The 26,897-nt window shown below is 35.3% G+C and overlaps 1 protein-coding gene across 5 annotated transcripts in view; it reads left to right on the top strand.

Moving 5' to 3' along the window:
• ADAMTS6 (ADAM metallopeptidase with thrombospondin type 1 motif 6) overlaps window positions 1-26,897 on the top strand; it is a 318,093-nt gene that overhangs the window by 130,379 nt on the left and 160,817 nt on the right. For all 5 annotated transcript variants that reach the window (XM_079144861.1, XM_079144865.1, XM_079144864.1 and 2 more), the window contains 2 exons: window positions 13,968-14,011; window positions 18,408-18,513. In XM_079144861.1, the coding sequence (XP_079000987.1) occupies window positions 13,968-14,011; window positions 18,408-18,513 (150 nt within the window). The remainder of the gene's footprint in view (window positions 1-13,967; window positions 14,012-18,407; window positions 18,514-26,897) is intronic.

Consider the following 26,897-nt stretch of genomic DNA (forward strand, 5'->3'; position numbering starts at 1 on the left):
TGATCAAGAAGTCCTGAGGAAGAAATGAAGACTTTGCCACACTCTGTACATTTGTAGGGTTTCTCCCCAGTATGGATTTTTTTATGCACCACAAGATGTGAGGAAGTAGATAAGGATTTTTCACAATCTTCAACTTTATGACGTTTCTCTCCATTGTGTATTTCCTGCTGTTGTTCAAGATTTGAATATAGAGTAAACGATTCATCAAATTCCCTGATTTTGCATGACTGTTCTTCAGTGCATATTGTATTATGTCCAGCTTGGTTTGATGACTCATCAGAGGATTGTCTATATTTTTCATCTCTATGTCTGCTGGGCATTTCTCTAGTATTAATTTTCTCATGTTGCATACACACTGAGGACTGACTAAAGAGTATGCCATATTTCTTACATTCAAAAGCCCTCTTTGAAATCTGGACATTTGGATGGGTGAGAGGTTTTGAGCACTGAGCAAGTACTTCATCACATTTTCCCCACTTCTCATGGCTCTCTGTAAAATGAGAGCTCGGAGGTTCAGAGTCATTTGATTCATGGTTAGAGTTTTCCCATGATTTCTTGTGTCGATGAGTTCCCTGCCTGACATAGGTATGCTCACGTTTACTTAGGTTAGATCCCTCAGCAGTAACCCCCTCAGATTCATCATGGCAGTAAATTTTTTCACCATTACCAATGAGCTCACATTTTTTAAGCAACATTTTGCTGACACTGGCCATCTGATTTTTATGTAAACCACAGATATTTGAGCAAGGCTGAAGGAAGTGTTGGTGGGGGAATAATATGCATTTTGTACTGGAACTACCACTTGAATCACATTGAGATTTTTTTTCTGTGTTTTGAAATCTTTTGTCTTCAGAAATATTTGAATGACAGTTGAAGCCAATTCCATATGCACAATGACTCAAATGATCCTTTGCATCATAATCTATGTTTCTTTGCTGATTTACTACATTATTATTCTGAGTAAAGCAATGTTTCCAAAGTGGACATACATGTTTACTCACAGAAGCACCTGAATCCACATGAACTCCTGTCTCAAAGTCATTTCTTTTGGAAGATGCTTGATGTTCATCTTCTCTCCCAGTTCTGTCAGAGGGAGATGCGGCATAGTGGATAGGTCCATGACAATCTTCTCTCTCCTCTCCACACTCACCCTTAATCCCTTGTTTACTGATTTGTAAATTCTCAAGATTCCTAATTTCATATCTTCTATTTCTCAATTTCTGGAATGAATCTTGGATATTCTGCTCCATGAAGACCAGGTTCCTGTAGGTCTCCAGCATCACGTTCTTGTACAAAGCCTGCTGAGCAGGGTCTAGGCACTTCCACTCCTCCTGGGAGAATTCTATGGCCACATCCCTGAATGTCAGCACACCCTGTAAAAAACTAACCGGAGAGGCTGCCATTTCTTCCTCTTTCTCCTAGTGCTCTGGTTTCTTTCTCAAGCAAGATTACCTTCACCTACTTCTTTTATTAAATGCGCTCCATGAAATAAATTTCCCTCTAAGTACTGCTTTCATAGTGTCCCAGAGATTTTGATATGATGTTTCTTTGTTCTCATTTACCTCTAAGAATTTTTTAATTTCCTTCCTAATATCTTCTGTTATCCATTCATCATATAATAGCATATTGTTTAATCTCCAGATGTTGGCATAGTTTCTGTATTTTACTCTTTCATTTATTTCTAACTTCAATCCATTATGATCTGATAGAATACATGGTAGTGTCTCTATCTTCTTGTATTTGCTAACGTTAGCTTTGTGGCATAATATATGGTCTATTTTAGAGAAGGATCCATGTGCTGCTGAGAAGAAAGTGTATTTGCTCTTGGTTGGATGGTATATTCTATAAATGTCCGTTAAGTCTAAATTATTGATTGTGTTATTGAGATCTATGGTTTCTTTGTTCAATTTTTGTCTGGAAGATCTGTCCAGTGGTGAGAGAGGCGTGTTAAAATCACCTAGTATTATTGTGTTATGGTCTATTTGGTTTCTGAAATTGAGAAGGATTTGTTTGACATACATGGATGAGCCACTGTTTGGGGCATAGATGTTTATGATTGTTATATCTTGCTGATTTATGCTTCCCTTAAGCAGTATGAAATGTCCTTCTTTATCCCTTCTGACTAACTTTGGCTTGAAGTCCACATTATCTGAAATGAGGATGGATACTCCAGCTTTTTTGCTGAGTCCATGTGCATGGTATATTTTTCCCCATCCTTTCACCTTTAGTCTATGGGTATCTTTTTCTATGAGGTGAGTCTCTTGCAGGCAACATATTGTTGGATCTTTCTTTTAATCCAATCTGCCAGTCTATGTCTTTTGATTGATGAATTCAGGCCATTAACATTCAGGGTTATTATAGAGATATGATTTGGTTTCCCGGTCATTTGGTTCATTTTTTAAATTTTATTTATTTATTTGTTTGACACAACTTGTTTCCTCCTTTATTTGACAATTCCTTTAGGATAATTCCTCCCTTTGCTGATTTGCTTCTTTGTTTTTCATCTCTTCCTCATGGAATATTTTGTTGAGAATGTTCTGTAATGCTGGCTTTCTTTTTGTAAATTCTTTTAGCTTTTGTTTATCATGGAAGGATTTTATTTCATCGTCAAATTTGAAGGTAAGTTTTGCTGGGTATAAGATTCTTGGTTGGCATCCATTTTCTTTCAGGGCTTGAAAAATGTTGTTCCAGGCCCTTCTAGCTTTTAGGGTCTGGATTGAAAAATCTGCTGATATCCGTATTGGTTTCCCCCTGAATGTAATTTGGTTCTTTTCTCTCACAGCCTTTAAAATTCTGTCTTTATTTTGTATGTTCGGTATTTTCATTATAATGTGCCTTGGTGTGGGTCTGTTGTAATTTTGTGTATTTGAAGTCCTATAAGCCTCTTGAACTTGATTTTCCATTTCATTCTTCAGATTTGGGAAATTTTCTGATATTATTTCATTGAATAAATTGTTCATTCCTTTGGCTTGTTTCTCTAGGCCTTCCTCCATCCCAATAATTCTTAAATTTGGCCTTTTTATGATATCCCATAGTTCTTGTAGATTCTGTTCATGATTTCTTACCATCTTCTCTGTTTGTTCAACTTTGTTTTCAAGGTTAAATATTTTGTCTTCAATGTCTGATGTTCTGTCTTCCAGGTGTTCTATCCTATTGGATATGCTTTCTATGGAGTTCTTAATTTGGTTTATTGTTTCCTTCATGTCAAGGATTTCTGTTTGTTTTTTTTTTCAATATCTCTAACTCTTTATTGAAATGATCTTTTGCTTCCTGTATTTGCTCTTTTAACTGTCGATTGGTGCGATCATTCAATGCTTGCATTTGCTCTTTCATCTCATCATTCAGTGCACGCATTTGCTCTTTCATCTCATCGTTTGCTTCTCTGATCATTTTAATTATGTACTCCTTTTCTGTCATTTCTGAACTCCTTTTCTGTCATTTCTTCTGCCATGCTGTCATTGGGTTTTATTGATGTAACATCTAGATTTGTTTGCAGCATTTTCTTTCTGTGTTTTCTCATATTGTTCAGGTATCAGTGGACTGCTGAGATATTGCAGATTGCCTCTATTGACTTACAATGTCCCTGAAGATTTCTATATATATCCCCCCTTAGCCTTCAGTAGGCTGATGTCTTGGAGGAAGTTGATAATGCGGTGCTCCACAAGGAAGCTGCCTCTCTAGGAGTGGTGGCCTTCAGGTGGGGTATAATCCCTGCTAGTGGGCAGAGGTGCCTCCACTTGTTGATCAGTGGTCATCCAAAGGGGACCTAGGCTGCGGACTAAGGCAAGGCCTGTTTGGGCCTGAGTCTCTGGTTTTACCGTCCTTGTGGGGAAACCTCACCCGGCAGGGAAGACTCACCCAGTGGGGAGGTCTCGCTGGTCAGTTCCCTCCTAGAGGTTCCCCTCAATTTACAGCTACCGCCTGGGCTGGGCTGCCTTCCTCTGCAAAGTTCCCAGGGGCCCGGCCCTACCTCCTGGGCCTGGGAGCCTCACCCTTCGCAGATGAATCTCCTTAGGCTGCCCCTCCTCAGAGAATCTGCCCGCAGGCCTGGAACCTTCGCTCCGCCCTAAGCCTGTCTCTGTGCGGCTCTTCCACCAAGAAGCCTCCTAGATCCTGGGACCCTGCTCTGCACCTAATCACCTGGCTATGCGGCCCCTCCTCTGAGCAACCACCTGTTGCCCCGTACAATCGCTCTGAGTCCCAGAGACCCGCCACACGCCTCTTCCTCCAGACAGCCGCCCAGTATTCTGGTGCGGTCACTAGGAGTCCAAGAAACTCACTGCGTGCCTCCACCTCCCACCAACCACCCGTAGCCCTGGGCAATCAATCACTCCGAGTCGAAGTGACCCTCCCCGTTCCTCCTCCTCCTCCAGATAACCCCCCGGGTGTTCAGGAGCGGTCGCTCTGAGTGGCTCTGAATCCACGTGACCCGCTGCACGGGTCCTCTGGGCAACCGCCCGGAGCTCTGGTGCAGCCACTCAAGACCAAGTGACCCACCACGCTTCTCCTCCAGGCAGCCCCCCTGTGTTCAGGAGCTGTCACTTTAAGTCCAAACAACTCACCACTCGCCTTCTCCTCTGAGCAGCCGCCTGGAGCGCTAATGCAGTCACTGCGAGTCCAAACGACCCGCCGCACTCCTCCTCCTCCTCCTCCTCCTCCTCCGGGCAGGCCCCGGTGTTCAGAAGTGGTCTGAGTCCAAAGAGCTCGCCACGCAGCCCCTCCTCTGGCAACCGCCTGCAGCTCTGGTGTAGTCACTGTGAATCCAAGCGGCCGCGCTCCTCCTCTTCCTCCTTGTCCTCAGGGCAGGCCCCTGTGTTCAGAAGCGTCGTTCTGAGTCCAAACAGCTTGCCACGCAGCCCCTCCGCTGGCAACCGCCTGTAGCTCTGGTGCAGTCCCTCCGAATCCAAGCGGCCACGTTCCTCCTCCTCCTCCTCAGGGCAGGCCCCAGTGTCCTGAGTCCACACAGCTCTCCTTGCCATTCCTCCCCTGGGCAGCCGCCGGAGCCCCAGTTGTTGCTCTGAGTCCCAGCGCTGTGCCGAGCGGCCTGGTTATACATTTTTAAATATTAAAAACAATATTTGTACAGCTACAAAAGGATTTTATGTTTATGGTTATCTACTCCTTGTAGATGGCAATATGTCTGTCTTTCAGGGTGGCAGTTATTAGCTAGGTGAATTTAGAATACTCTGTAACCTATCCCTTATCCTTGAAGATCTAAATACCTGGTTTTGTTAGCATACAAATCTAGGTTTTAGATATTCTCTCAAACTCTTCAAAACAGTCTGTATAAAATCAGTGTATCAAGAGATACTTGATTTATAATGAAAAATATTGCTGCCAATGGAATAAAATATACAAATTAGGAAATTAGCACTTTTAATTCTTGTAGCTAAGCCACATGTAAAGCTTAATCATAATCTGAAGACCACTTGATAATTCAGAATGAGAAACGTAAACATCCTAAGGATCAGATACCCATAAAACTCCCATAGTCATTGTTTTTGTTTTATTTTGTTTTGATGGTGACTTCCTTTTCCTCTTCCTCCTCCTCCTCCTCCTCCTCCTTGTTGAATGGGCATATTTTATTATATCCTTTAAATACTGATGAAAGTATTTGGGAGGAAGATGAGTGTTATGTAACTAACTGGCATAAGAAAGAAAATATGAAACACATGAATGTGTAACAATTAGAGAAGAAACATAGCTTTTTCATGAAAGATAATGTTTTTTAACTAAGATTAAAGAATATCTAAAATTTCACAAAAAAAATGGAAGGAGGCTATTTCATGAACAAGTTTTGGATGCAGGAAAGATCAAGAACTTTTTAGATGTGTAGTTGGCATTGACTATAGAAGAAATATTTGAAGAAGCAAAGGCAATTCTAGAAATGTAAATTGAAGCTAGATTATGAGGGGTCTTTAATTCTAAGCTAAATTGTTTAGATTTTTGGAGATGGTTTGAGTTTTTTAGTAGGAGAATGACATGAGCAGAACTATTTTAGGAATGGTAAGCTATGTATAAGATAAGTTTCAGATAAAAGATGTTTGCATTGATCCCAATGAAAGATAACTAAGGGTAAAAATTAGGGAGTTATAACTTGGGTTAGAACTGAAAAAATAGATATGGTTACGCCAAGGAGAGATTATCCAGTTCATGTAGAAGAAGAAAGGAGAGGGAAGACACTAAAATGACTCCAAAATGACCTAAGTTTACTCTAATACATTGTACTCCAGTGGCGTAAAAGAGTAAAAACACTTTCTCTTTTTGGTAGTCTAATTAAACCTTTGATTTTTGAAAAATTTTTGAGCTTCTTAAGATGAGGAATTATGACAGTCTTGTTCATGTTTTTCTTCCCCTTATACTTGATAAGCTTTTAGTAAATATTTGTTGAAAATATGGCTTAAAGTTTTGATTTGTTAATATGAAAGAATCTTTCTATATGTGTTTACATGTATCAAATCTGTTCCATATGTACTGACCTTCTTGCCAAACATACAAGACCTTTATCATCTTACTGTGCTAATACCTTAAAAATAATTTTCTTTCTATTAATGATTCTTGAAAAATGGAAATTAGGGTTGGAAATTGGAGTGGTTATCAGGTTATTGAAATTAAGGGTAGTGGGAAATGGATTTGTGGAAGTGTAAACTGATATAACCTTTCCAGAAGATTTTAATTTTATAAACATTAAATAATTCCTTAGCACCAGGTATTTTGCTAGATGCTGGGATACAGCAATGAGCAAAACAGGGAGGGATTTTAAAGACTGATAGTAATACTCGAACTCATGCCATAAATGAAAGAATGGGCAGTCTCTGACATATTATAAGAATCAGTAGTTAGAAGTACCTGATGTTTATTAAGCAAATAACCCTGACATATCTTTAAGAACTGCTGAATAAGGTGGTTAATATTATCATAATAAATGTATCTGCTTATTAGATAGTATAACATTTGGTTGGTCTTATTTTAGGAATTCAAAAGTGTCAGAAAGAAAGGGGAAACACTGGGGGATGGTATTGGCCAAATTGTATTGTTATATTGTGTGCGTGTAGGAATATGTAACAACAAATCCCACCATTGTGTACAACTACAATGCACCAGTATAAAATATGAAAAAAGCATCAGCAGGTAATTTTACTCAGATAAATAGGAGTTATTTAGATAAAGAGATAAGTATTATCAAAGATGGTAACATGTAAAATGAGTTACATAAACTGAACCAAACTATTATTTATTTAAAGTCATCATCTTTTTCTTTTATTATGAAGTGGTAGGAATTCTTCCTCATATTGGATTAAGATAATCTTTCTTCTCTCCATATTTTGTTACAGTTATCTTTAAATTTTTGAAGTCATTTTATAGTGCTGCTCCCTTGGTACACATAAAGAAAGCTTCTGAATAGAGTTATGTCTGTATCACTTGACTTCACCACTGCAGAGTAGGAGGAATATCTTTTTTTCTACTCGTCCTAGGTTCATAGCTGAGGCCCATATGACAAAAGATATATAAACAAGAGAAAGAGCAAATTTATTCAATATAAGTTTTATACGACATGAGGGACTTCATAAGGAAATGAAGGCTCAAGGAAGCAGTTAAACCTGAGTGTATTTTTACCATAGGTTTGAAGGAGAGTAGATACTTGTGGAGAAATATGACACTAGTGGAGAAATTTATTATAAATATGAGATAGCAGATGTGGAAAAATATGATATTATAAATATGAAAAAGGGTATGATCTAATGGTGAGCAACAGAAGGGAAATTTAGCATGTTCTGTTTTTTTCAGATCCTTGTCTGTGGCCCTTTATCTTCAGAGATAAGGATATTTCTCCCCTAGTATGAGAACATACTTATATGAGGGTTATAAGACATGCTTCATGGAGGGGGGAACAGAAAATCCTTCCCAGGTTTTATGACTTGCTTCAGGAGAGTAGGGACCTGTAAAAGTCAGAGTGAGCTTCTCGCTTCTGCTGTTCTCTCAAATTCCTTCAGCTTTAAATATTCAGTATGTGAGGTACCATATTTTGGTGTAGCATGTCTTGAACCTCCTTCACCACCACACCTGAGAGAAACAACTGGGACAATACAGTATCTAGAACATGTTGATTGGAAGTAACCAGCAGCGTTCAGTATGGCTCAGTGCTAAACAATGAGACTCGAAGTTAAGATTTTAAGTTGTTCCCTTTTCAAATTAAAACATTGAAAAGAACTCTTCTTTACAGCGATTGTTTCCTTATATAAGGATAGAATATGGTTTTGGGGAAAGGTTTTAAGAACTATCCAGGTGTTTCATAATTTTCAGCTGGTTCTGTATTTTGCAGACCTTGAAATTTGACCATGTTTTGGTCAGTTTCTTATGATAGTCATGCCTAAGCAACAGTGATTAAGAAATTAAGAGTTGAAAGTATCCACAGTATAAAAGTATACCATTGTTACAGCCATAGAAAGCCAACTAAATTCTCTGGTTTTGATCTTGTTTCATCAGCCCAGTCTCATTATTAATTTAGGGTAAAGGAATGACCACATATGCATTCATCTACTCATCTAAAAGTAGAATGCTGATTTCCTTTAAACACCAGGCTTTATGTAGATTCCCTAAAATCATGTTTCTTAATTCTTTTTCATTTGCTTTTAAGCCTTTTTATCTTTCAGTAAAAGAAAACAAACAAACAAAAAAATGGCACAGTGATAAGGTGGTGTTTTCTATCCAAATTCAGAATGAGAATCCAGAGAATCTTTTCTTGTTACATTTCAGCTCTTCTCTTACTTCTTAGAATTCCAGTGTACTTTTTCTTTTTTTTGGTACCAGGTGTACCAGGGATTAAACTGAGGGGCACTTAACTACTGAGCCATATTCCCCACCCATTTTATTTTTAAAAAATTTCTCCTTAAATCCTTAGGGCCTCACTAAGTTCTGAGGTTGATCTCAAATTTGCAATCCTCCTGCCTCAGCCTCCCAAGTTGCTGGGATTACAGGCGTGCATCACCACTCCCTGCTTCAGTGTACTTATTAAAATAGCTTGAAGTTTAGATTACAGCTCTGTATTTAGGGGCTCCTGCCACATCAAGTTAGTCAACATTTAGTAGTGAATGATTTGTGGGCAATAAGAACTCCTTTCCTTCAGTCTCCCATTTCTTCAATTCACATACTACAAGTTAAGTCCAAAAAACACACCAGTTATATCTTTGGGATCCCTTGCATTAACTATCTTTGCATTTTCTTCTGATTGGCTCAAGTCTAAAGGAAGAGAAGGGTTGATGGGATAGGAAATGAGTATGATACAAGGTACAACTGAGAAGGTCAAGAGAAAGACCTGAAATAAACTGGTTTGTAGTTGGTCTATTGAGAGACAATGGCTTAAATGTAGTACGGCTTGAATTAGGTGTCTTCTCAAGGTTCTTCATGTTTGTAGCAATATGAGCTGATAGCAAAGAGAATAATTTGAAGGAGAGGAAAGAATCAGTACTTACACATGAAAAAGAAAGAAAACAGGAATAAAAAATGGATAGAATAAGATATAACCCACAAAAAAATTTTAAAGATAAAATATGGAGGAATAATAAATTTATAAAATATAAAAATAACAATTAAAAACAATTTAAAAATTATCCAAATTTCTCAAGTGATCACTTTGCAGATGTTGAACATTTTATGTGCAGGTAACACAATAGTAAGCAAACATTCACAGTAAGACATAGGAAAATATTTGTATTCAATTCTATATTGAAGTAAAAATTCAGTGTAGTTGAGGAAATTTACCTTGAATAAAAAGTTTAATTTTTAAGATTTATCATTCTCAATTTATAATATCAATCAGCTTGATTCTGCATTATGTAATTCAAGGATAAAATCGTCTAAAGTTTTTAATCTATGACTGAAGTCTTCTTTTTTGTTCACAGTATTTTTCTTAAACTGTGATATATATTCAGAAAAGACAATTGTAAGAATAGCCTAAAGAATATAAATCTATAGAAATAGGTATCATTGTTGATAAAGCCATACATAAATGATTTTTCTTATTTTCCTATCATGTCTTTTTTCCATCAATCATGCTTTTTTATTGTTGCAAACTCACCTAAGCTAATATGATTAGGCAAACTCTTAGTGGGTAAGGATTGTTATTAGTTACAATGAAGGGAAGGTTGAGGTCCAATTCTGATTACACATAAAACTATTTATTAAATAAACAAGAAGACACAAAATGGTTCATACTCATTTTAAGCTTGATGACAGCTCTGTTATTTATGTGCTCTGAAAAAACTGCATGAAAAATGCACTCATTATATACATGGACATATTTTAAGGACAGAATTATTTTACCATTCTTTTTGTCATCAGGCATAATAATGCCACAAACCAATTAATGGACCTACAGGACAACTCTTAGATTTTTACTTAAGTGTACAGCCTGCAAAACTTGCTGAATTCTTGTATGTTTGTGAAAAGTGGGGTGGTGTGTCAAGTATTTTGCCCATCTAGAGATCTAGAACCCCACTAATTTTTTTCAAAGCAAAATACATTTTAAAAAACATTTGTTAACTTATTAGACTAGTTATCCATTATCTTTTGTGTTGATCACCAGAGAGAAGCATAGCTAAAATACTTTCTGATTATGTTGGTTATACAGAAACATACACAATAAAATCATTACATTCTCCCTATTCTCCCACTTCTTCCTCAGATATCTGCTGAATACACACACACACACACACACATACAAACTCAATATCTATATATAACCAATTAAATATACTTTTAAAAACTTCCCTACTATGCAAACTATTTTCTAAGTTGCTTTTGCCTATCAGAAAAAATCTGGCTAATCATTCAATATACCTAATAATCTGTCCCATCCCCACCTCTCTAAACTCATTTTCTGATATTTCATTCTAACCATTCAAGGTTTCAGCCTCTCTGAACTTCCCATAGTTTCCTGTTTATGCCAGACCCTTTGAACACTGTTCCTTTGAGTATTCTATTTTGTGCCTGGATTCACTTTTCTTTTTTATTTGGCTAAACAGTTTAAAACTGTTTGAAATGTTATGACCTATAGGTGTCTATTTCCTCATTTTCTAGGTAGAATCATTTCTTCCTCTGTGGAGTATTTTGTGTAAAACTCAATTATGGCAACAATCATTGTAATCGCTTACAAATATTGGTTATATTTTATAAATTTATATTTATTGCATTTAATTTTCTTTCCACATTATCTAGGAGCTTATATACTTGTGTCTTTTCCCAAATAGACCACAATTGCCTTACTTAGATTGCTAAAATGCTCAGAAAAATCCATGGATGAAGGAATTAAAGTAAAATTTTTCCTCTTCAGTACTTGGTATTAAAGATAACACATAGATTGTGATTGCTCCCTGTGAACATAGAATAGAGAAGGATACAGTGTAAATAGAATACAAAAGTCATGAGGAGTTTACATTTGTTTTCTACATAGTATGTTATAAAGAATTCTATAGACCTGTCAAAGTATTGGGGAAACCTGAAGAAAATGCAAATGGAATCACCTTAGTCTAAGATGTTTTAGTTTGCATTATTGGTTGATGACTTTAGCTTTTATGACATTATTTAGGACAGTTACAAAATGAAATTATATTCATCGTGATATTCAGTATAAAATAATAATTACATTCAGCATAAAAGATAGAGACAAAGTAACATAAGAAAGGACTGCTCTTCATGGGGATATACATTGTTCTTGTGGTCTCTAATATTTTTGTTTCATTGACCTTCTAAATGATTCTTTTAAATGATGCATCACTTTGAACATTTAAAATTTGTTATCTAAAATTCTTTTTACCATACATTAAAGTAGTTGCCCAGACTATAGTAAATATATTATATATTTTTTATATGCTTTAGGTGAATTTTGTCAAATCTTTGCATATTTAGCTCACCCAATCATGAAAAATGTTTACTATATAGTCTGATTGTCTCAATGCTCATTGCCAGACTACTTGCTTTATTAGACTTATTGTCTGTCAATAACAAATCTGATTTAATTTTTTAGATCAAAAGAACATGTGAATATACTCTATGATAACCATTCCATTTCTGAATTTTAATTGTAATACAGATATACAGATTAATTTATAAACAGGACTAGCAGAAAGGCAGAGTCTTGCCAGGATGAAATAAGCATCTTTCCCTTCAATTTTTCTTGCTTTGCTCCTAAGGTATTATTTCCCAGGATCAGTGCTTTCTTGAATTACCCCTTTGTTTTATGTTCTGGAGACTTCTAACCTGGGATAATGCACCATAACAAGATTTGGGATGCATGAGATGTATACTTTTTCTTTTTTAAAAAGTAGAACAGTATAATTATGAAAGGGGAAAGACAGCTTGAAAACTGGTGGATTGCAAGTGCATTCTCAGACAGATCAATTTTAGAAAAGGCACATATGGAATTTGAAGATTTGGAAATAGATGCTGTTTAAACATCTGTATCTGCATTACCCATGAAAAGTATTTGTTTACATTTTTTTTTAAGATTGCTTGAATGAGTTGTGTCTATGTAATGCAACAGCCATAACCCACTATGATCACAAAATAAATTGACTGTGACACCTGGAGTATACTTTTGGGAGTATACTGGTACCTTCTTTTTTTTCATGTTTAATTGCATTATTTTATTTTATTTCTTTTTTTTTGATTCATTGTAAACAAATGGGGTACAACTTTTCATTTCTCTGGTTGTACACAAAGTAAAGTCACACTGTTTGTGTAATCATGCATGTACATGGGGTAATGATGTTTGTCTGATTCCATTATCTTTACTTCTCCTGCCCCCTCCACACCCCTCATTTCCCTCTACACAATCCATCCTTCCTTGCCCCTCCCCCACCCATTATGTATCATCATTCACTTATCAGAGAAAACATTCGGTCTTTGGTTTTTGGGGATTGACTTATCTCACTTAGCATATTCTTCAACTCCATACCTTTACCTGCAAATGCCATAATTTTATTCTTCTTTATGACTGAATAATATTCCATTGTGTATATATACCACAGTTTCTTTATCCATTCATCTATTGAAGGGTATCTAGGTTGTTTCCTCAACCAAGCTATTGTGAACTGAGCTGCTACCTTCCCTATTTTACATACAAGAGTGTTGCAAACACTGTGATCCATGGCTTACCAATTGCAAGAGAAGCCAGGGGATAAATATTCGAATGTTCAAAAGAAAAGATTCTTCAAGAGGAAAACAAAAACTCTTTCCTCAAATGTAAAATGAACAGGATGAAGAGTTTGAAATTCTAAATATAGGGAAAGGGAATTTTTAGGAATTTCAGTGAGCATTAGAATAAATCTGACTAACATTAGGAAGGCTTTCTATTGAGCATTACATTTATCTGTTTGTAAAATCGCTTAAAATATTTGTATTTTAAGCATGCTTAATTGCTGGTATACAACTAGGGGATATATGTAATATAAATTTAATTTCCATTGTTGTATTACATTTTACTTTTTAAAAAACAAGAACCCATGTTAGAGTAGAAGGAATTCCAAATAGTGCATATGGCTAGGCAACATAAAATACAGTCTCTGGATATAGTAAGAAAAAAATCCATCAGATTCAAAAGAACTTGGGAATAAAAAGCTACCCATTTGCTTTTTGTAGAAGCAGTAGTAGTCTGCAGACAAGCTAGAATAGCTTCAAAACAGTGTGGTAGATAATTTTATGGAACTTTCTATTACAAAAATTCACTTTAACCTTCTTTCTTAATGGCAGGTGTCCTATTGGCTTGCAGCCAGAGGCTGGGAGTACTGTGTAGCCTGCTGTGTCCCCCAGAGTCTTGACAATGCTAACATTCCAGCTGGCTGCTCATAATTGCATTGATTATGGTCTGACAACCAGAGATCCAAGAAAGAAATGTGATGAACACACAAAAAAAATTTTACAAATTTGATCAGATTACAAATTTCACCTCTCTTTTTTCTCCTCTATAGATATGATATCTGCACTTATAAAAATAAGCCCTGTGGAACACTGGGTAAGTTTTTTTTTCTTTTTTAAAAAGACGGGATAGTTCAGATTATCTTTTTGGACCAGTGGCTTTACTATTTATTATTAATGTGGTCATTTTCCTTTCTGGTACATCTGGTTATTTCCTAAAAATTGTTAAACTCGACCTTTGTGGTCAAGGACCTTTCATTTACTAGGAAACAAATTTACTCCCATAATAAAGATTATATAAATTTTATTAGCTTTTCCCACTCTGACAAATGAAATGATGATTTTAAACCAATTTAGAAGATCATTCAAAATTGCAAACTAATAATTATAAAGTTAGCACTCATTTTCATATAATCCGTCTCTGTAATATATTTTCTTAAAATGCCCAGAGGTTTGAAAGCAAATGAGAGCAACCAGCATCTTGAAATCCCAGGCTATTAAAGGAATGGGATGAAAATCTGGTGATACTTAAAAGGAAGGGCTCAAGAACAATACTTCTTTTGGTACCATTTGTGGAAAGAGTATACTCCCATAAATTAAGACACTATTGGAAAATTTTGTACCCTGACAAAAAATAAAAGACAATTTTGGGGCTGGGGTTATGGCTCAGTTGTAGAGTGCTTGTGAGGCCCTGGATTTGATCCTCAGTCCCACATGAAAATAAATAAAATAAAGGTATTGTGTCCATGTTCAACTAAAAAATATATTTTTTTTAAAAAAAGGACAATTTTGTAAAACAGTAGAGCCAGAGGTAGAGAGAAAAGACAGGATTATCTTTTTTGTGTTCCTTGAATATCATTTGCTATTTAAAAAGCATTCTTTAGTACTCTAGATTTTTAAAAATAACATTTTGTTGCAGAACATAATTTCATATAGGTTAACTGCAAATACGAATGGTTGGGAGAGTCACTTTATATTGCATTAAATAACTAATCAACTACTGTTATTTTATGGAGTAGGAGCTTTTATTCTATGATGAATTTTTTAGTGCCAGAGACTTTCTGTTACAGACTCACAAGTTAAGCAACTAAATATTAATACTCTGGTTTCTCTATGACAAGTCTCAGTTTTCTTATCTGTAAAGAAATAGTTAATGAACTTGATTGCTATCCACAACCTAAGTATTTTGGGAAGATATAATTAGTCAATGTGGGAGAAAGAGTGTTATCCAACTTCCTGGGCAGTTCACTGAAACATCTCTTCAGAGATTGGTATTTCTCTTGATGATCTTACCTCCTCTTCCAGGCTTTTCCTACCCTATTTTCCTCAAGATTTATGGCTAAAGAAGAAATCCCAATTAGCAGGTGCCAAGTATTAATGGTAAATAAACTTGATAGTTAAAATACATATCACAGGAAGAGTTCTTTTTGCTGAGAAAGTTCACATCAAAAAGATTTTCTCTGTAGTGTTTGAGGTTAACAAGACCAATGAAGGGAACTCTGAACTGGGAACTACCTGGCTTTGACAGTTTCAGTGCATTACCTTTTAAAGTTTATTTAAGATCTTTGTTCCTCAATTGTCTTAGTAATTTCTTAGCAGTAGGAGTAATATCTTACCTTTTATTATAGGGATATTGTTAAAATCATTTTAGAAAGAAAACATGAAGTTATTTAGGAAAGTACTATAAAAATGAACAGGACTTATTTAATGTAGAAATTATTTATATGGTTTCACTTAACTGCCTGTGTGTGGCTGTATACATATATACACACACATTCTATTCTGCTTTTTGAAGGAAGAGTATTTACATTGAGATACAGTCTTCATTGTGACATTAGTTATACCACTGCCTAGTATTTTTGTTGTCATTATTGCCAGAAACTTGAGGTGTTTTCCTACTCTACTTTTACTTTTTTTGAAATAATGTATTCAAAATGTGATAGCTTATTTTTCTTTAGAATTGATACATTCATAGGTACATGGCAATGCATTTTCAAGCTCAATATAAATTATTTTCAAATTATAACCCATTATATATTATTTTTTGTACTATCTCTTAGTGAAAACTGATTGAATTGGGGGTGTGTGTGTGTGTGTGTGTGTGTTCATGTGTGTGTTTACCTTCATATGTGGAAAATATATTATCAGTACAGAATCAAACAGGTTATTACTTTTTAATAATTTAACTTCAATTAAATTATTTTTATAGTAACTTTTGTGTTGGTTTTCATACTGATATTTGCATATTCTCTGGCTTAATAATTTTGACAACCAATTCTGATATGGCTAAGTAGGTTTAAGAGTGCAAACTGTGGCCATCAAACTAAGGAAATCTAAATGACCCAAATAATAATCAAACCCCTATTAACACAATCACACATAAGAACTTTGACAGCTTCAATTTTATAAGAAACCAGAAAATGGTGGGAGCTTGTGAAAATATATTAGTGTTTAAAATGTTCTCATTTTAGTTGGGACTTACCTTTATGTTTCAACAAGTAATAGTTATTTTCCAAATATATTCTTTCTTAAGTTGTTCTTTTACCAAAGTTAACAATTTTATATGATATCAGAAGTAAATCTGTGCTTGTAAATACTCCCTGGACAGTCAGAGAGAATTCTTAAGTTGAAAATAGAACCACATGATCTGTACCAAAAAAACAACACAGCAACAACAACAATTAAGTCAAAAATAGATAGCCTGGGCTGGGGACATAGCTCAGTTGGTACAGTGCTTACCTTGCAAGCACAAGGCCCTGGGTTCAATCCCCAGCACTGAAAAAAAAAAAAAAAAAAAAAGGATAGCCTATGGAATAATATATTTTGGGAAATATAAGAACTGTTCATTTAGCAATAATTGCTTTTAACAATTTATTCTTTTTTTGTTTATACTCAAAACAGAAATATTGCTCATCATGACTTTTATCTTCCCAAAGATGGGTCAAATTGGACCCAATTGCTTAAAGCCAGATAATGTGTGACAATTTTTTTTTTTTTTATTCTCCCTCTGTGTGCATGTGTGTATGCTTATGTGTCTTTCAGTGGAGATTGGAAGTGACATTTACTGAATATTTTTGATTAACCAAGAAAATTAATTCATTTTGTCCAGCGGTCCCTTTTATAAAACATCCTCTTTTTCAGACCCAAGACCTCAAGGGAATGGAAGGGCAGCATGAGGGTGTCACCTGTATTTATAACAACTCTGAGGCAGAAAACAACTCTTCCCTAACTCCTGCCAAGCCCATGTAAAACAGAGAAAGCAAACTATTAGTATACCCAGCACTGATCTCAATTCTGTTCCAATGTAGTTGTTATTTTGATGTTGATGTTATAAAATACAAGGAAACACAATTTCCAGAACTTGATTGTCAGTGAAAAATATTAACTGAATAGCATTCATTGTTTGCAATTAGTGTAACTGGGTAATCGTACTTAACACAAAACATTAATAATTATACTTAGTAAATATTCATTGAATTGCATTAACTTTTGGTGGGAGGGTAATTCTTTATATATGAGTGACAATAATAACACACAATACTTTTTCTTCTTTACCTTCAACTTCTCTTAATTAAGTTTTCATCTCTGTTGGTGTGTTAAGTATAATTTGGCATATCTTTCCTCATAACAAATGACATATTTTGCAGAAAAATTCTTTTTTCTAAGAACTGTTTTAAAGTTCTATACTTATTCACAGAGCATGATATTCATTTGAAAGTAAATACTGAAACTTTTACATACTAAAATTCCCAAAGGGAGAATACCTTGAGTAACATTCACTAGAATCAGCAAGTTAACACCATAATTTTTGCTTTATTAGTAAAACTCTAATGCGTTGAAGCGGGTGGGGGAGAGGAAAACTAATTGAATATATGAGTGACTTTCCTCCCATTAAAAGTACTAAAAGAAATTGCTGCATCACTATCAGGACTAATTTCAGAAGATTAAAAAAGTGCAAAAACATCCCATCTTTCAATTCTCCTTTTTGTCCTTTGAATCATTCATTTTATTTTTATAAAAATGTCATTAAAAAAACACATTTGGGAGTCCCCCCTCCCTTTTTTTTGTAACTAAAAAGTTGCTTGTATATTTTTATGAACCTACTAAACTTAAACAGATCTCTTTAGAAAAATAATGTGGATATATTTTGCTTTCTACAGCCTGAAGAATGTTAAAATAGAAATGCTTTCTTGAATTCCCTCTTCTGGCTCAAGTTACTAGGTGGTCCCAAGTTACCAGAAGTAAAATTTATAAATCTAACCCCTCGTCTAGACATTTTCCAGCACTGACTGCAGTTCAAAAAATATTAATGTCTAGCCGGCAAAGTGAAATTCCCCCCAGTGATTTTGCAAATGACTAGAAAGTTAACCTTTTGCCAACTGCTCCTTCTGTGCATGGAGGTTATTAAAAAGAATCCAGGCATTTATAAGTATGGGCTTTTTAAAACTGAAACACCTTGGCTTGACCCTTTGTGTCTCTTTCTGTTTATTCAGGCTTGGCCTCTGTGGCTGGAATGTGTGAGCCTGAAAGGAGCTGCAGCATTAATGAAGACATTGGCCTGGGTTCAGCTTTTACCATTGCACATGAGATTGGTCACAAGTGAGTGAGTTTAAGAAAATCAAAATAAATTTTAGCACTCTACTCTTGAGCAACTTGTAACTACTGTGTGGAAAGCCTGTGCTCACTACATTTTACAGCCTTTTTGCCTGATTTCAATTTTATCATTTGGGGTATTGGGATAAATCAAGAACTGGAGACTTGTTAAATAGTCTTTGTGATTCAGCTTAGTGATGAATGCACCACACTTAAATTTTGTTGTATACGCATTTGCGATACTTTGACTTTAGCTGTCCCTTCAATACCCAGTTCTTCATAAAGTCCAATTATTTAATCATCATTCTTTTCCTCAAGTGACAGTATATACATGTTTTAAAATCTTTGGCATCACTACCATAAAATGTACTTTTAGTTTCCACTGTACCTACTCTGTGAGTACACCTTTTCTAGGTATAAAGTGTGTGCAGTGATTGCTGTGTAACCTGTATTTTCAGGTGCACTTGTATGTCATTGAAAGAAAAATAAAAACTATTACAAATGGTCACAGAAAATGTAAAAACCTAAACATATGAAGAGAAAGACATCTGACAACATCTTCCCTTACTTCAAACATTTGTGTTCCTAAGACTGAAAGATGACTTGTCCTTAATTAGTTGACTTTTAATGTGATTCTTATGCAGTTAAAATTTAAACAAAAGCACCTCCAAGCCGGGCATGGTGGGACAAGATTTTAATCCCAGCAGTTTGGGAGACTGAGGCAGGAGGATCCAGAGTTCAAAGCTAGCCTCAGTAACTTAACAAGACCCTGTCTCTAAATAAAATCTAAAAAAGGGCTAGGATGTGACTCAGTGATTAAGTGTCCCTGGATTTAACAGTTTAATTCCTGGTACCAAGAAGCAAACAAACCAACAAACCAAAACAAAACAAAAACACAAAAGCACCTCCACTTCATTCATAGATTACTTTTTTTTTTTTTTTTTCAGGAAATCCCTTTTCCTTTAAAATAGAGACTGCTAACATTTAGCAAAATAAGCAGCCGTATCTGCTTAACAAGAAACAACTTTAAAGGATAGTCAATTGTTTTTAGCTAAAACAGCAGCCTATTTACAAGAACTCCTAACATTTTTAAGATTTAGGTTTTATAATTTTTTTGTGTGTGTGATGAAATCGATGGGAAAAAAAAAGAACAAATAAAAATATTCACTATGCAATTGCCTCAGAGGCTATTCTTAAGATAAATTTGTATTTTGGCTTTTTATTTTTTAAGTTCACAGTAAAAGTGGGTCAATTAACTGTATTATGTAAAAAAAAAATTATTAAATGGTATTGATTCAGTTTGAAATTTAAGTAACCAGCAAGTTTCAAACCTGACTGAATCAGGTTCTGACTGAATACTGACAGAAAAAGTCAGTATTACACTTTAAATGAAATCTTAAAATATTGGTATTCTACTTCCATTGCAATAAACGGCAGGGGAACAAAAGGCAAAAAGCCTTCTTAACCAGGAAGTTCATCTTTAACTCACTAAGATATCTGGCTCCTTAATGACTGTCATAATCTTATACAACCATACTGAAATTAATAGTTCCTGTTGGATTCAATTATATTGACAGGTTTGGACAAATAACAGGTGAATAATGCATGAGTGAAAGCACTGTCACCTTATGGAGTCACAAGTTAGTCAGTATCCACACATACATGTTAGATCTTATTCTTTTTGTACTTAAATAGCTCAGCCAAGGATTCATGTGTCTTTGTATCATTTAGTAAGATTCCAACTGGGCTATCTCTCTGGCTTCCTGGTTTTGTTTTGAGGTTTGTTTGTTGGGCCTGTGAATAAATTCTTTGAATTCTTCCTAAAATGGATGGTTTGAACCTCATGTAGAAGAGTTGTGAAGTAAAATATATGTCCCAAGTTTTATGTGCCTTGGAGTAATTTTCTTTCAGTTAATTCTTACTTGAAAGGGTGAGTACTAAAAATGGGCAAGGGGATCTCACAAAATTCTTTAGACTGAGAACCAGAAGAATCCTTCCATTTAAAAATGTTATTTGATGGGGAGAAAAAAAAGCTTTTTTTTTTTTTTCCATTTCCAGTTGATTACTCTGTTGCTAACCTCTTATCCCTTTTTCCATGGACAGGGAGGCAAGCAGTATTTAACATCTTATCTTTTTCAGTATGTCAAATTACTATTTGACCAGTCAATGAAAATCTATTTTGTGGATGAAGGTTCCTTTATTTGCTTTTAAGATCTTAGGGCTTAGCTTTCAGGAACTCAACAGCTCAACCCTGGCACAATTGATATAGTGGTAGCTGTATTTTAATGGTGCATGAATCATTAATGATGGCATGATGGCATACTCTTGTTTCTTCCTGAAACAAAGCAGTAGCCATAGGAAACATACTATGTTTATTTTCCAGATTCGATGTACTGAATTTTTTGTGATTTTTGTCAGTTAGTAGAATGGACGTTAAGTGATATGATTTCTGTAGATTCATCACAGTGAAGAGTGTTTGACCATGAATTACTGAGAAAAGCCCCTACTGAGTCACTAGCCTGAATATTTTCTAACATTTAAAAAACTGTTTAAGTGTTTTTGTACCCAGTGTGTAGTTGTATAAGTATATAATATCCATTTTAAATAGTTCTGGATACTTTTTTCTTTGGGTAGGCCTTTGTGACCAGTTTTATTTCTTTCCATTTCTTTTGGAAAACCAGAAATTAGTTTCCTTGTCAAATGAAAAATTGAGGCTTATGCTATACTTAAATGACATGTCTAGCTTCAATGTAGGCTGTAAGCCAAAGGCACTTAATGAAACCCTATAGGAAATAATGTTCTTTGAAAGATTTTTGTAATTAATTGTGTAGTTGCTGTGGATTTTCAAAGTTGCACAATTACAATGTCCACAAAGGGTGGCAAGAATTCAAACAGACATCTAGTATATTGAGAAAGCTACCTAATGTATCCAGCTCTACAAAAACAATATTAAAAAGAAGTCTTCCCTAAGGTTCCATCTCACCCCAATTAGAATGGCGATTATCAAGAATACGAGCAACAACAGGTGTTGGCGAGGATGTGGGGAGAAAGGTACACTCATACACTGCTGGTGGGGCTGCAAATTAGTGCAGCCACTATGGAAAGCAGTGTGGAGATTCCTTAGAAAACTTGGAATGGAACCACCATTTGACCCAGCTATCCCACTCCTTGGCCTATACCCAAAGGACTTAAAATCTGCATACTACAGAAATACAGCCACATCAATGTTCATAGCTGCTCAATTCACAATAGCCAGACTGTGGAACCAACCTAGATGCCCTTCAATTGATGAGTGGATAAAGAAACTGTGGTATATATATACTATGGAATATTACTCAGCCATAAAGAATGATAAAATTATGGCATTTGCAGGCAAATGGATGAAATTGGAGAATATCATGCTAAGTGAGATAAGCCAATCTCAAAAAGCCAAAGGACGAATGATATCGCTAATAAGTGGAGGTTGACACATAATGGGGGGGAGGGAAGGGTTAGAGTTAGGGTTAGGGAGGGGGGCAAGTATGGAGGAAGGAACTACTGTACAGAGGGTAAAGAGGGGTGGGAGGGGTGGGGGGAAGGGAAAAAAATAACAGAATGAATCAAACAACATTGCTCTATGTAAATTTATGATTACACAAATGGTATGCCTTTACGCCATGTACAAACAGAGAAACAACATGTATCCCATTTGTTTAAAAAAAAAAAAAAAAAAAAAAAAGGCATACAGGAAAAAAAAAAAAAAAAAAGAAGTCTTAAAATATTCATTTTTAAAGGGATGTATAGTGAGGTATGTAGCACTGAACAGACAGGATGTCTAATATTTGCTTTTAAAGGAAAAGAAAAAAAGAGAAATCAAGAACAGAAACATTTTGAATTTTATAAATCTTGATAATGTCGCATGGCAGTTCATAATAATAATCTCTCTACTATGGAATATGTCTTATCTTTTTCACAAAAAAAATGAATAGACCCTAAGATCATAATTTCTTTTGTTCTTTTTAGTTATACATGGCAGTACAGTCTATTTTGACTTATTTATGCAAACATGGAATATATCTTATTCTAATTATGATCCTAGTCTTGTGAATGTACATGATAAGGTCATTCATTTTTAAGATGTGATTTAACTTATTTATTGTGATTGAGTGAACTTTAACTGTGATTTTGACAGAATTTTGAAAAATATTAAAAGTATTGAAAGACTTAGGGAAATATTGATCTTGCTTTTGGAGATAAATATCAGTATTTTGTCTTAACAATAAGGGTATACTTTGATAGAAAATTAGTAGATGCATTTTTTAAAAAGAGAGAAGTATCACAAGGCTTCAGGAAAATAAAAAATTAGATTATATGTATTAGAACTCTCTTGCTACAGTTTTCTTTCACCCAAACTTCCCTTCTCCTGCTCTAAGTGCTGATGGTCTTTAAATGTTTAATCAGTGTGTTTTCATAATAGGTTAATAATAAGCTTACAATAAGTTATGTGGGACTTTTATGCCTTGCTATGGTTTTGGTACTGGAATACTGTTAATTTTACGAGTTTTTATAAGAGTTTGTGTTCTGTAACTAAGTGACTAACATCACAATCAAGATATCAACATTTCTATTGCATGAAAAAAAATCAATCCCCACTTCCCGTTTACAGTTAATCTCTACATACCTTGCCTCTCCCTCTCCCTGGTAACCACGGATCTACTTCCTGTCACTATAGACCAGTATTGTTTTCTCTGTGGTTTCTTTTCTTTTCTTTCTGCAGTACTGTGGATTGAACCAAGGGATGCTCTTCCATTGAGCTATATCCCCATTCCTTTTTATTTTTTACTTTGAGACAGGATCTTGCTAAGTTGCAGGCCTCAAAGTGGCAATTTTCCTGTCAGCCTCCTGAGTAGTTGGGATTACAGATGTGTGCTACAGTGGCCAGAAGTTTCACTTAAGTGGATTTATACAGTGGATAATTTAATGTCTAGCTTCTTTCCCTTAACTTGATGTTTTTGAGATTCATCCCTGTTATCGTATGTATAAGTAGTTCATATGTTTTCTGAATAGCGTTCTGTATTATATCACATTTCATTTTTTAAAACTACTTTATTTGTTCTTTTTAGTTATACATGACAGTATATTTTGACATATCATACATACATGGAGTATAATTTCCATTTTTGTGGTTGTACCTGATAGTTAAACTGGTAGTGTATTCATGTATGAATAGGAAAGTTGTGTCCAATTCATTCTACTGTCTTTCTCATTTCTATCCCCTCTCAATTCCCCCCATTCCCCCATGTCCAATCTGGTGAACCTGCACTCTTCCCTCCCACCTGCCTTTTGCAAATCAGCATCTGCATATCAGATAGAACATTTGGCCTTTGATTTTTAGGGACTGGCTTATTTCACTTAGCATGAAAGCTTCCAGTTCTGTCCATTTACTGGCAAATGACATAACTTCATTCTTCTTTATGACTAATATTCCATTGTGTATGTGTAGCACATTTTCTTTATCCATTCGTCTATATTAAAGGGTACCTAGGTTGGTTACATAGCTTAGCAATTGTGAATTGAGCTGCTATGAATATTGATGTGGCTGCATCACTATATTATGCTGATTTTAAGTCGTTTGGATGCTGAAGAGTGGGATAACTGGGTCAAATGGTGGTTCCATTTCATGTTTTCTGAAGAATCTCCATACTGCTTTCCAGGGTGGTTGCTGTAATTTGCAGACTCACCAGTAATGTATGTGTACCTTTTCCCCTGCATCCTCACCAACATTTATTGTTACTTGTATTCTTGATAACTGCCATTCTGAGTGGAGTGAGATGAAATCTCAGTGTGGTTTTGATTTGTATTTCTCTAATTGCTAGGGATGTTGAACATTTATTTATGTATTTGTTGACCAGTCATATTTCTTCTTCTGTGAAGTGCCTATTCAGTTCTTTTTATTGATTGGGTTATTTGTTTTGTTGATGTTCAATTTTTTTGAGTTTTTTATATATCCTGCAGATTAATGCTCTGTCTGAGGTGCAGGTGGCAAATATTTTCTCCCATTCTGTAGGCTCTGTGTGATTGTTTCCTTTGCTATGAAGAAGATTTTAGTTTGATACAATCCCATATATTGATTCTTGATTTTACTTCTTGTGCTTTAGGAGTCTTATTGAGGAATTTGGAGACTTGGACATACTTTTTCTTCTAGCAGTCGCAGGGTTTCTGGTCTAATGCCTAGCCCCTTGATATGGTTTGGATGTGAGGTGTCCCCCAGAAGCTTACATGTAAGATGATGCAAGAAGGTTTGGAGGAGAAATGATTAGGTTATAGCCTTAACATAATCAGTGAATTAATCCCTGATGGGATTAACTGAGTGGTTACTGGAGGCAGGTGGGGTGTGGCTACAGGAACTGATTCATTGGGGAATGTGGCTATGGGGTATATATTTGAATCTGGAGAGTGCTATCTGTCTCTGCCTGCTTCCTGATCATCAAGTGAGCTGGTTTCCTCTGCCACACTCTCCCACTATCATGTCATGCCTCACCTTGAGCCCTGAGGAATGGAGCCTGCTCTCTAAAGATTGAGACCTCTGAAACCCTGAGCCCCTAAATAAACCTTTACTACTCTGCAGTTGTTCTGGTTGGCTACTTTTGTCACAGCACCAAAAAATCTGACAAAAACAGTCCTTTGTTCACTTAGAGGTAAGTTTTGTGCAGGGAGAGAGATAGGGATCTAATTTCATTTTATTGCATATGAATTTCCAGTTCTCCCAGCACCATTTGTTGAAGTGGCTATCTTTTCTCCAATGTATGTTTATGGCACCCTTGTCCATATGAGATAACTGTATTTATATGGGTTTGTCTCCATGTCTTCAATTCTGTACCACTGGTTTTCGTGTCTACTTTGGTGCCAGTACTATGCAGTTTTTGTTACTATAGCTCTGTAGTACAACTTAAGGTCTGGTATTGTGATGCTTCATTTTTCCTGCTGAGGATTGCTTTCACTATTCTGGGCCTCTTACTTTTCCAAATGAATTTCATGAGTGCTTTTTTCTATTTCCATGAAGAATGTCATTAGACCCTTAATAGGACTTGCATTACATCTGTATTGAACTTTTGGTAGTATGGCCATATTGACAATACTAATTTTGCCTATCCAAGAACATGGGAGATCTTTGCATCTTCTAAGGTCTTCAATTTCTTTCTTTAGTGTTCTGTAGTTTTCATTGTAGAGCTCTTTCACCTCTTTTGTGAGATTGATTTCAAAATATTTTCTTTTCTTTGAGGCTATTGTGAATGGTATAGTTTTCCTAATTTCTCTTTCATTTTTTTGATTGCTGATGTATAGGAACACAATTGATTTATGGGTGTTTATTTTATACCCTGCTACTTCACTGAATCCATTTATGAGTTCTAGCAGTTTTCTGGTGGAGTTTTTTGGGTCTTCTAAATATAGAATCATGTTGTCAGCAAATAGTGATAGTTTGAGTTTTTCTTTTCCTGTTCATATCCCCTTCATATCTTTCTTCTGTCTAATTGGTAGTATTTTTTTTTTTTTTTTTTTTTTTTTTTTTGAGACAGGGTCTGTGTTGCCCAGGTTGCCTTGAACTCCTAGATTCAGGTGATTTTCTTGCCTCAGCCTCCCAATAGCTGGGAGCCACCACTTCCAGCTCTAAATGGTGAATGTTTTCATTGTAAAATCTAAAATGAATTGTGTGTCTCCTTTAAAGCTTTATACCATTTGGTAGAAGAGAGTGGACTTTTTTTGTGTGTGTGGTATGGAAACATTTTCAGTTAATGTAGCATGATTGAAACATTTTGCTCTATCAGTCAATTAAGGTTCAAAGCTATATCATGCTATTTTTAAAATCCAAACTAATAAACCACCCCTAATAATATTATTTTCTTGTGTATTTCCACTTGAATTTTTAATACATTCTAAAATCAGTATGTATTATTATATTATTAAAAGAATGCCTCATTAGTTTTAAATATATGTCTATTTTTTAGTTGTAGGTGGAAACAATACCTTTATTTTATTTTTATGTGGTGCTGAGGAGCAAACCCAGGGCCTCACATGTAGTAGGAGAGCACTCTACCACTGAGCCACAACCCCAACCCCTCATTTTCTTTAATTTCTTTAAATTTTGGTTAGGACCAGTAAAATGCCAAAATTATGTCCCCCCCCCCATGTTCACATTTATCTATGTTATATATACATAACATTGTGTATATAATCTCTATATACATTTTTATAAATAGTCACATATATAGATATATCCCCATAGTAGCTAAAACAATAAAAGTAACATAAGGACAGTCCCTAAAAAATTTATCATAATAAAGTCTAATAATTAAATTATTTCACTAATTAAGCCTTAACTGTGATATGCATTAATGACGAAAAAACAGATA

Source organism: Sciurus vulgaris (genome assembly GCF_902686455.1).
Source record: "Sciurus vulgaris genome assembly, chromosome: 6".
In the NCBI taxonomy this organism is placed as follows: Eukaryota; Metazoa; Chordata; class Mammalia; order Rodentia; family Sciuridae; genus Sciurus; species Sciurus vulgaris.